Source organism: Ylistrum balloti, unplaced genomic scaffold, assembly GCF_031769215.1.
Source record: "Ylistrum balloti isolate Yb309-2 unplaced genomic scaffold, AGI_CSIRO_Ybal_v1 Utg370070, whole genome shotgun sequence".
NCBI classification, from domain to species: Eukaryota; Metazoa; Mollusca; class Bivalvia; order Pectinida; family Pectinidae; genus Ylistrum; species Ylistrum balloti.
Window position 1 is genome coordinate 742,908 of NW_026782112.1, and position 12,806 is coordinate 755,713.

A 12,806-nucleotide genomic window follows, 5' to 3' on the forward strand; every position below is an offset into this window, starting at 1 on the left:
ATTGGTGGTAATTTGGTACGTTTCTGTAGGTGTGAGTATTAATGTCAATACGACCCAATCAACATATTGTGATTTATCCTCACGTGCTCCATCGGTCAGTCCCCATGGTTGCTCTTCTGGTAATACTCAGCGTGGTAAAAGCACGCGCACCGCATGTATGTCCACGGTTCTTTTAATCCAGTCAGTTGTCCAAGTCCATACCTCCATTAGCAGGAAGGTAAACTGTTCCAGAGAAGTCAGGTTGGCTCAGGGCCAGAGCGTCCGTGGTTGCCTACCACGTATACCAGCGACATCTAGCGACGGTTCTCCTAAACACACAGGTAAACCGATCTCACAGCTTACCTACAACACGGTGCGGACTAAATAATGGATTGGTTGCGCTTTCAACCATGACCACTACACACTAACCATAACAGGTAAGATCTGTAGGTCGCACGATATCTCTGCGCTATATAGTCATAGACATGTATTATAAATAGGATATAAGATTAGATAAACAATTTCTTCCCAAAATAGAGTATATAAGTAAATGACATAAGTAAAACGTACAACTAATGTACACTTAATGTTTATACATTACAGGCACATCACTTAAATCCCATAATATAACAATACAAAAAACCTCTGATACACATAAACATTTATCACGTGTCTGAAAAAATATAAACAATGGACAATTTCATAAACAACAACGGACCCGTGACATCACTTACAATGTCATCTCAGAAACATGAAAATAACATACCTTAACTATGATAATACGACATTAATTATTAACAACCGCTAATTGGTATCGCACTAAGTTAATTACTAATTGATACAGTACTAATTATCCTTAAATCACGTTATAATACTATGCAATATATAATTGAAAGATCAAACTGAGTATAAAATTACGTACATGTATTTTCGTGTAAAAGAAGATTTCTTTTCCAGATGTAATCAAAGTACAGTTAGACTGAGGACAGAAATGACAGAAAGGAATTTAACTGCGTTTAATGTGAAAACTGGGCACACTGCAATACCCAAGATATATATAGTAACATTTTTTTATGTCGTGATATAAATTTAATGCATTTTAATGATATAAACATTCCGGCGATAATGATGAAAGACAACTGAAGTAACTGAACTGAAAAGAACCCACTTAATTTGAACGCTGTCACTTTGTAGATCTGGGTAATTTGAACGCTGTCACTTTGTAGATCTGGGTAATTTGAACGCTGTCACTTTGTAGATCTGGGTAATTTGAACGCTGTCACTTTGTAGATCTGGGTAATTTGAACGCTGTCACTTTGTAGATCTGGGTAATTTGAACGCTGTCACTTTGTAGATCTGGGTAATTTGAACGCTGTCACTTTGTAGATCTGGGTAATTTGAACGCTGTCACTTTGTAGATCTGGGTAATTTGAACGCTGTCACTTTGTAGATCTGGGTAATTTGAACGCTGTCACTTTGTAGATCTGGGTAATTTGAACGCTGTCACTTTGTAGATCTGGGTAATTTGAACGCTGTCACTTTGTAGATCTGGGTAATTTGAACGCTGTCACTTTGTAGATCTGGGTAATTTGAACGCTGTCACTTTGTAGATCTGGGTAATTTGAACGCTGTCACTTTGTAGATCTGGGTAATTTGAACGCTGTCACTTTGTAAATCTGGGTAATTTGAACGCTGTCACTTTGTAGATCTGGGTAATTTGAACGCTGTCACTTTGTAGATCTGGGTAATTTGAACGCTGTCACTTTGTAGATCTGGGTAATTTGAACGCTGTCACTTTGTAGATCTGGGTAATTTGAACGCTGTCACTTTGTAAATCTGGGTAATTTGAACGCTGTCACTTTGTAGATCTGGGTAATTTGAACGCTGTCACTTTGTAAATCTGGGTAATTTGAACGCTGTCACTTTGTTAATCTGGGTAATTTGAACGCTGTCACTTTGTTAATCTGGGTAATTGGAAATAAAAAGTAATCCCCATCCAAATGTCTTCTTTGTCTTTATAATTTCACCTCGTTTAATTTGAAAACGGTTAATTTGAAATGCCGCCATATTTGAAAGGTAAATACTGGTCCAAGACGGTACTAATGAACACATCTGTTCATTTGAAGGCCACCCCGGCGCTCCTGTCGTCACACTTTGGTGCGTATGTATCTCTAGTTCAATGCCCGGGAAAGAAGTATGATATAAAATGATTAAATTATGAGTATTAATCAATGAACTGTGTCTGTTTGAACAAATATTTTTGTTAGTTTGTAGGGGAGAGCGACAGGTGTTTTACAATAGCTTCGTCCACTTCGTCTATTTATTGTATACCATGCTAACTCTCCCTACGCCATGTTTTCATGTCATGAATGTATGATATGAGGTTCAATACAATAATTTTAATTTTAATTTGTCCAGCAAGAAGCGTAAACAACTGACAATTGATGAAAAATGTGAACTTTCAAGCTGTATATAAACTACTAAACAGTTTCTAATGAAATATCATCAAATTGTGGGAAGAATATATATATATATGCTTTCATCATTAACGTGTGATAGGCCTGGGTGCTAGAAAACGCCTAACCAGTTAATTTGAAACCCGGTTAATTTGAAACCCGGTTAATTTGAAACCGGGTTAATTTGAAACACGTTTAATCTGAAGTATTATTTCCATTCCCCGAAGATTTCAATATAATCGGGTTCGACTTTATATGTCAGTATTCTGATAAATATATGTATAATGGCTTCTTCATCTAAAACAAACGTAGGATGATGATGACGAAGATGATAATAATGAAGATGATGATGATGATGATGATGATGATGATGATGATGATGATGATGATGATGTGGCGCGCCAGTTAAAATCCTACAACGGAAGGGAGGTAATTCAATACATAGACAGTGGTTTTAGTCAGAGTGGCGTGAAATAAGACTGGAAACATTAATTAAAAAATGTACGTGTGTGTCAGTTAAAATGAAAGTGCTGAAAGTACTGAGAGGCTAAACGTATTGAAAAATGTTCACAAATAACCGCTAAGCTTTATTACTTTCCCCATACTCCTACACTTTGGAATGCAAAAATCACTAAAAAAAAGAGAACCAGAGGCTATCTTATATCTTCTTTAATTCTTATTTCAAATTTGACGACAATAATGTGAACAAATCAAAATAGGTAAAAAAAATGAAATAACAAAATAAACACAACCATACATTCTTCGCCAAATGATAAATAGCTCTATGATGAAGTTGACTAAATAAAACCTTTGAAATCCCCAAGATGTTGCAATTACTATCCTATCAATATGAGGATTTAGACAAATCGGAAGGACTTTATACCTACTTCTCTATTTTAAATGTATTGCAAAGTAATAGTCCTTACTTATTATAATTAAATTTGTAGTTGAGGAAAGTAGATAAGGTGTACACAGCATTTCAGATAGATTAAAGTGTAAATAATTACATTAAATGTATTTACATGCCTATCTTCCTTGAAGTATCATGGTTAGACTTTTATTCCAGTAATTATATCTATAAAGGCATAGTTCTATGAGATTAAATTTGACTTCCATATATATACAAAATTTACAATATTTTCACTGTAGCTACTACTATTTCTGATCTCCAATGCATTAGATAATGTCACCATGACACGCAAAATGAATAAATATGTTATGGAAATATTTCGTTCTAGTTAATTGATAATTATAAACATGAATATTTTGGTTTTTTATACGCGTTTTGTTTGAAGGAATATTTTCATTTCAAGGAACTTTGACACACATCAACAAACCTAGAGAAATCAGCACAATCAACCCTCATCAAATAAAACTAAAAGACAACAAAGTCAACATCATGATCAGTACAGTATCAAAAATATATTATTCATAAATCATGAGCACCAGTTGTACCTTGCCTACGAAGCGCAAACTTTTTATCTACAAAACCTTGAAAAAGAGTCATGGCCGTGGGTGTGAAAAACCTGAAAAAGTGTCATATCGGCGGGTATGCGCGTAGGACGAACAGTCCAATTTTGTGACGTCTAATAAGGTAAAATGATGTTATGTATTAAGACGATCTTGCACAACGACAAGGATTAAAGCAAAATTGATGTTCTGTTTGTAAGTTTTCTTTGTTATAAGTGCTGTTAGTTAATAATTCAAACCAAGCCACCAGACTAGCTTCTTATCATGGCGCCAAATCGCACGTACAGTGTTCTGTACGCTTACGTCATGTCGAGAAGGATTCATAAGCCGCCATACAGTAAATACACTGTAAATCAAGTCACGCAGTTACAATAAACTTGGAAGATACAAGAAACCATTTTTTGCTTACTTACGGCAGAGACGTATCTGTGCTTACGGTTAATATGGTTGTTTTCTAGGAACATTCACAGCAGGCGTTAAGAATCACGTCAGCTCGACCTTCTTCAACAGCACAGGTGTCGGGGCTGTCCGTGAGCAAATTCCGTAAAATATATTGTTCAAAATTTATCAATAGTTCAACCACACTATGCTTCTTTTTTTTGAAATATATAGTAATCGTATTGTTATTTAAAAAATAAACTTATTGTGGATGCTTTTTAAATAGCGATTTAAAAGATTGCGGCATTACTTACGCAGAAAATTGCCGCTAGATATTTCAGCCAATGAGAAGGCCAGGATCGGTAAATTTTGTCTGAAAAGCCGTCGCAATAGGTTGTACGTACTGAGTACGTTTAGCCTAAAAATCTCACAATGGAAGGGAGATAATAAAACCAGTACTCGAGGAAAAAAACGCTTCTTATACTGTTGTATGTACCATGTAATTATATAATAACAAACAATACTGTTGGATGTAATTATTTCATAACAAACAATACTGTTGGATGTAATTATATAATAACAAACAATACTGTTGGATGTACCATGTAATTATATAATAACAAACATTACTGTTGGATGTAATCTGTTGGATGTAATTATATAATAACAAACAATACTGTTGGATGTAATTATATAATAACAAACAATACTGTTGGATGTACCATGTAATTATATAATAACAAACATTACTGTTGGATGTAATCATATAATAACAAACAATACTGTTGGATGTAATTATATAATAACAAACAATACTGTTGGATGTAATTATATAATAACAAACAATACTGTTGGATGTAATTATATAATAACAAACAATACTGTTGGATGTAATTATATAATAACAAACAATACTGTTGGATGTACCATGTAATTATATGATAACAAACAATATTGTTGGATGTAATTATATAATAACAAACAATACTGTTGGATGTAATTATATAATAACAAACAATACTGTTGGATGTAATTATATAAAAACAAACAATATTGTTGGATGTACCACGTGATTATATAATAACAAACAATATTGTATGATGTAGTTATGAAAGGGTGCGTGTTACTTAAAACATTTAAACATTTTCATAATATTGATATCATAATCAATGAATTATAAATATCTTAATATCTTCACACTTATATTTTGAATTGTTGCGATTTTTAATTACAGTTTGATTAATGAAACTAAAGCTGTTTATAAGTGATTACTCTGTTTTATTTTTTATTCAAGCGTGTTACATGTACCTTCGTGAGGTAAAGAACACGTTTTATTTTAGGAAATAAGTCAGTAAATTAATCAGTTTTCGAGTAATCATAGCTAAGGTAGAGTGCAACATCGCTCAGCCTCCAGCTCCATCGCAGAATACCTTTTTTTTTTTTTTTTTGTTCTTTGTTTTTATTTTCTGTTTTTTTTTTTTTTTTATTTTTGTCTTTTATTTATTTATTTATTAGTATTGTTTTGTTTACTGCTGATATAGTCAATGGCCCAATCGTGAGAATTTATCAATTTAATGACATAAGTGACCTGTTTTCGTATATTTACGATATATATGTGCCTCTAACTTGAAATATTTTTATCTTTTTATCTCCACTATTAGATATAGACATAGAGAATATTTTTTTGTATAATTTATTAGAAAGAAGGCCTACAACAAGCATAGTTCCCACAAAAACACCAAAGTTGTATTTGAAATGTTTAAAACTTCTTAAAACGCTGAGTCTTAGATGTTTATTAGTTATAAGCTTAATTTATTTATTTATTTCCAATGTAAGGAATGTGACTTGTTAAGAAATAAATCTTATACATTTAAAACTTGTTCTCAAAAGTTGGTTTTCTGCTTTTATTCTAAGTATTTTTTTTCATAATGGGCTGCACGTATTGTCTGTTTTGGCATTTGTTTCTTTTCGAAAAAAAAATTCAATGGCTCGTTAAATAGAATGCATGAAAATAATCATAACTCTTGAAAAAGGCACTGTATACAGCGATTTGTGTACATGTGTAGTTAATAATATTTTATGCTTCATCTTTTAGAGTTGCTTCCCTTGTATCATTGACATCAAAATTCTTATCAACGTAATCATCGGTGACAGTGTCTCCTACTTGACTTGACGAGATAAAGACCTACTTTTGACCGCGGATCATGTGTTAGATTTTAACTTGGCTAGACGGTAAGTGTCACGTATTATTTATTCATAGCACAAATCGAGACTATATTGATGATTGTCATAACATATTCACTGGGTGCGCATAACGAAATTTTCTAATCCGCATTGTCACCATTACGTAATCATGTATGTCATAAACCGTTTGTAAGAACAAGTTTTAACACTGTATCGACTTTCTATCAAATTCCAATTTTAACTTTGGCATATTGTTACTTCCATTTTCAGCGCTGTTTTATTTTCACCACAGATGCATTAATAAACTGTATTTACACGTGTATGTCGGTTACAGGTTTACATTTACAGGTAGACAGATCCATACCATTAGGGCTGATTGTATGGTGTTAGTAAGATGAATCTTTGTTAATGTCAATGACGTATGATGGTTCTAACATATGTCCCTATCAATGTACCATTTGTTTGTTCGTTTATCTGGTGGCTGACTCAAAAGAACCGCACACGGGAGGCTCGACGTATGCCACCCAAAGCACACTGTTTACATAGCGGACCAAAATGCTGTGTAATTCGCCGCTTTTCCTGTGCTTTTTGAGAGGATAGCATTATTCAGACGTGAGTTCTCAAAAGTGTGACTCTATTTCGTAATGATATTGTCGTTTGTTGTTGCGGAATGACAGTCTGAAGGATACTTTGATGCAGTATTCATATAGCCATATGTGTCCATAGTACTGTAAATATGAGTAATGTTACCTGTGCGCTTACCTGTATCAGTGAACACCGGTTATTGACAAAACAATCGCCACGGTCCATCGGAGCGCTGGACAATAACAAGTGCATCTAAAACTTTGCAAGAGGCCCACGGGGCCTGCATGGAACCATGACGCCAGACGATGTTATAGTAATGAAATTGAACTAGGAGCGATCGAAGCTCAAGTGACGAAAACAGATAAGACGGAGTTCTCTGCGACTGGCTAGGAAGGTGAGATAAAGAGCATCAGACAGGAGACATAAGAATCATAAACATTGGCCGAGGGGACCATTAGTTTTTATGATGGTCAGAGACAAGTGAGTGAACGGTATGACAGCTGAACGGCGAAATGAAGGAACATCGCCTATATAAAGATATGGTAGAGAGCGAGTTCATTTCTCTCAGGAAGGAGTGCAACGAATTTTACAGTGTTGTAGAAGACATTCAGTGCTAATCTATGAGGAACAATCTAGTAGTCGACCATAGAATTTGGCTGGCAACGTTCATCGTACTAAGAAACAAATTCCCGGGAGAAACAGTCCAATAGTCGCTCGCTTCATTTATCAAGCTGATCGACAGTCGGTGCTGGAAAGGGGTTACCTCCTACGTAATACCTTATTTGGGATTAGTGAACAGTTTCCTGTGGCAGTTGAGGAGCCTCGTAAAGATCTTTACCCCATTATGAAATGCTATAGTTAAAAAATCTGCAAAGTGAAGACAAGACGTATCTCAAGGGGGAAATGTACCCGAGAGACTCTGTAGCAGACAACAATCTTGATACCTCTGATAGACATACAATGGATACAAAGTTTAATCTAGGTTTCTATAGTGATGTTGTTCAGGCTCCTCTTATTGACGTATCTACTGTATCTAACAGCCGAGTATCCAATCAACAACGTTTAACGTCGTCTCTGATTTAAGATGTGACCGAGCCAAGGCCAATCAGTCGTCATTCTTACCCATCTGGAACAGTCTCTGTGTCACCCCTAGCAACTGAATCAACTACTTAGGACCAATCTCCGAATATTTACGTGCCGAATGACCAACTGACACAAATAAAACGTTTAATAAATTTTATGCATTGAAGAATTCGAGCCGCAACGAATGCAAACGGAGGACCTACTGGTTATTGAGACAGGGGAAATTTTAATGACTACACCCTCTGGAACCTTGACATGTTTCGCCTCACTGGTGATAACTAATCACTTCATTGAATGTGTTATCCAGTAAAATAAATCTTAATCTTTGATTAGTTGAAGTGACATATTTGAATGAAAGAGTAAAATTATTACAAACATTTATCGATTGCGTTTCTTTTACGTGTCAGTATATATACATGTATAAATATATTGAAATTATGAGGATGTTTGGGATTTATTCTCCCCTGTGTGATGGGATATGTGTAATCTGTGTATGTTGTAAGCTATGTTTTCCCCATCTTTGTAGCGCTTGTATTTGTACTGTAAATATATGCACTGTACTGATACACAGTAAGGGTTAAGGTAACATATGAATTTAATTAAAGATAAAGTGTCATTCCTAAGGATACAACTAAATCTCCACGGCTTGGGAGTGTCGACCGCGGACCTCTAATGCTGCTTGTGTAAATTGGTATGTAATTTAACATTGCAATTTTATTTAACAAAGTCTATCCCAGAGTTCCATTTTGTTCTGATCTATCAATATTATAGTTAAACAGAAGGTGTTCGTGTATGGACAGTGTGTTTGATCAGAGATGTACCTAATATAGTAATAATTCTGAGCTATGAATAAGTTGGTTGAATCTAAACTGCCACTGAGGTGAAACAAAAATGTTTTGAAAATGAAATCAATACAAGAGACAATGTCACGAACTCGCTGAAATAAGCACTTTAATATTGTATTCATGAAAACATGTAAAACAAAGTAACATATGAACAATTAATCTCATATTCAATCAACTGTCTATTTCACGTACTCATCAACCGTCGTACCTATGTATACCGACATAGCAAGCGTTCCGGGCATCGTAATGCAGACAATCCTCATCAGTTTGTTTCCTGAATTTATACTACATATGTAAATTATGCTGTAAAGGACGGACAAATAATCTCATAATGGTAGTCAATACACTATAACTCGATCCAGATCCGGCTGTCCAAGGGCCACCAAAGGATTGCCACCACAGTGTTGTCAGTACAGTAGGACTTGGTTATAAATAGCTCAACGTTAAGTAGCACAAGTAAAACCTAACTGTCAGAATAAATCTGAAAGTTTTACGCAGAAGTTCTTTTCATCTGAAACAAATTGTAACTTTTCATTTTGGAATTAACTTAACACACTTGGCCGCTTGACCAGCGTGCACGAGAGTACTGACCCATCAGGTTTGCGGCCGTTCTATCAGTCTACGCGCTTGTTGTACAACTTTCATACACTGGATTATTCATTAACTTTACTGTGGACGTCCGCCTGTCCAGTCGAATATTGTCGTCTAGCATAGGTGTTGACTTTCTCCTCCTGGCAAAATAAACAAATCTTAAAATATCACCGATATTGGCATTATTTTATGTAGATTTCAGGAAAATGGCCGGCTCAAGTTAAAATTGACACCTTACTCTCTAAATTAATTACTGTAACTCCATTTTCAGATATGCACTTAATGTTTAAGCAATAACACATTTGTAAAAAATAAAATACACAGAATTAAAACAAAATGCCGTGCACCGTATTCTGTAGTTGTTGTTACTAAGAAGTAAGACCGTAAAAAGGATAAAATTTCTGGTTTACAATTAGATTTAGTTAAATATATCAAAGATAATTTCACTTCCTTTTGATTTCCCTATTGTGGATTTTCCATTCCTAAGTAGTATGCACCTGCATCCCGAATATTTGATTTCCGTGAAGGATATCGAGAGCTGACATAGATGCAGGGTGAATAAGATCTTACATTTATCACCCATGGTCTCATTGGAAAATATTCATTTCTTTGTGCAATACAGGGCGAGGCGTTTTCATGCTCGTTAGTTTACATGGTGGTTTTAAAGTTATAACACTTGTCTTTATTTGAGAAGTGATACCGGTATCTTTGAAGGGTCACCATATAAATATTTGTTTTGTTCAAATTTTGTCTATATCTAAATTTTAATAGACTGTCTCCTATACATTCCCGATATTCTGATTTTCTATCCGTGGTAGAACCCTGCGTCAGATTCTGATTATCTATCCGTGGTAGAACCCTGTGTCAGAATCTGATTATCTATCCGTGGTAGAACCCTGTGTCAGAATCTGATTATCTATCCGTGGTAGAACCCTGTGTCAGAATCTGATTATCTATCCGTGGTAGAACCCTGCGTCAGATGGACTGTCTCCTATACATTCCCGATATTCTGATAATCTATCTGTGGTAGAACCCTGTGTCAGAATCTGATTATCTATCCGTGGTAGAACCCTGTGTCAGAATCTGATTATCTATCCGTGGTAGAACCCTGTGTCAGAATCTGATTATCTATCCGTGGTATAACCCTGCGTCAGATGGACTGTCTCCTATACATTCCCGATATTCTGATAATCTATCTGTGGTAGAACCCTGTGTCAGAATCTGATTATCTATCCGTGGTAGAACCCTGCGTCAGATGGACTGTCTCCTATACATTCCCGATATTCTGATAATCTATCTGTAGTAGAACCCTGCGTCAGATGGACTGTCTCCTATACATTCCCGATATTCTGATAATCTATCTGTGGTAGAACCCTGTGTCAGAATCTGATTATCTATCCGTGGTAGAACCCTGTGTCAGATGGACTGTCTCCTATATATTCCCGATATTCTGATTTTCTATCCGTGGTAAACCCTGTGTCAGATGGACTGTCTCCTATATATTCCGATATTCTGATTTTCTATCTGTGGTAGAACCCTGTGTCAGATGGACTGTCTCCTATATATTCCCGATATTCTGATTTTCTATCCGTGGTAAACCCTGTGTCAGATGGACTGTCTCCTATATATTCCCGATATTCTGATTTTCTATCCGTGGTAGAACCCTGTGTCAGATGGACTGTCTCCTATATATTCCGATATTCTGATTATCTATCTGTGGTAGAACCCTGTGTCAGATGGACTGTCTCTTATATATTCCCGATATTCTGATTTTCTATCCGTGGTAAACCCTGTGTCAGATGGACTGTCTCCTATATATTCCGATATTCTGATTTTCTATCCGTGGTAGAACCCTGTGTCAGATGGACTGTCTCCTATATATTCCGATATTCTGATTTTCTATCCGTGGTAAACCCTGCGTCAGATGGACTGTCTCCTATATATTCCGATATTCTGATTATCTATCTGTAGTAGAACCCTGTGTCAGATGGACTGTCTCCTATATATTCCGATATTCTGTTTTTTTTTTTCCGTGGTAAACCCTGTGTCAAATGGACTGTCTCCTATATATTCTGATTTTCTATCCGTGGTAGAACCCTGCGTTAGATGGACTGCCTACTATATATTCCGATATTCTGATTTTCTATCCGTGGTAAACCCTGTGTCAGATGGACTGTCTCCTATATATTCCGATATTCTGATTTTCTATCCGTGGTAGAACCCTGTGTCAGATGGACTGTCTCCTATATATTCCGATATTCTGATTTTCTATCCGTGGTAGAACCCTGCGTCAGATGGACTGTCTCCTATATATTCCGATATTCTGATTTTCTATCCGTGGTAGAACCCTGCGTCAGATGGACTGTCTCCTATATATTCTGATTTTCTATCCGTGGTAGAACCCTGTGTCAGATGGACTGTCTCCTATATATTCTGATTTTCTATCCGTGGTAGAACCCTGTGTCAGATGGACTGTCTCCTATATATTCTGATTTTCTATCCGTGGTAGAACCCTGTGTCAGATGGACTGTCTCCTATATATTCCAATATTCTGATTTTCTATCCGTGGTAGAACCCTGTGTCAGATGGACTGTCTCCTATATATTCTGATTTTCTATCCGTGGTAGAACCCTGCGTCAGATGGACTGTCTCCTATAAATTCCGATATTCTGATTTTCTATCCGTGGTAGAACCCTGCGTCAGATAAACTGTCTCCTATATATTCCGATATTCCTATTTTCTATCCGTGGTAGAACCCTGTGTCAGATGGACTGTCTCCTATATATTCCGATATTCTGATTATCTATCTGTAGTAGAACCCTGTGTCAGATGGACTGTCTCCTATATATTCCGATATTCTGGTTTTTTTTCCGTGGTAAACCCTGTGTCAAATGGACTGTCTCCTATATATTCCGATATTCTGATTTTCTATCTGTAGTAGAACCCTGTGTCAGATGGACTGTCTCCTATATATTCCCGATATTCTGATTTTCTATCCGTGGTAGAACCCTGAGTCAGATGGACTTTCTCCTATATATTCTGATTTTCTATCCGTGGTAGATCCCTGTGTCAGATGGACTGTCTCCTATATATTTTGATTTTCTATCCGAGGTGGAACCCTGTGTCAGATGGACTTTCTCCTATATATTCCGATATTCTGATTATCTATCTGTAGTAGAACCCTGCGTCAGATGGACTGTCTCCTATATATTCTGATATTCTGATTTTCTATCCG

General features: G+C 35.9%; 1 protein-coding gene across 1 annotated transcript in view; it reads right to left on the minus strand.

Annotated features, from left to right (window-relative positions):
• Positions 1-9,599: 9,599 nt before the first annotated feature.
• LOC132549625 (neurogenic locus notch homolog protein 1-like) overlaps positions 9,600-12,806 on the minus strand; it is a 32,078-nt gene continuing 28,871 nt past the window's right edge. The window contains exon 14 of the mRNA XM_060213572.1: positions 9,600-9,708. Within this exon, the coding sequence (XP_060069555.1) occupies positions 9,600-9,708 (109 nt within the window). The remainder of the gene's footprint in view (positions 9,709-12,806) is intronic.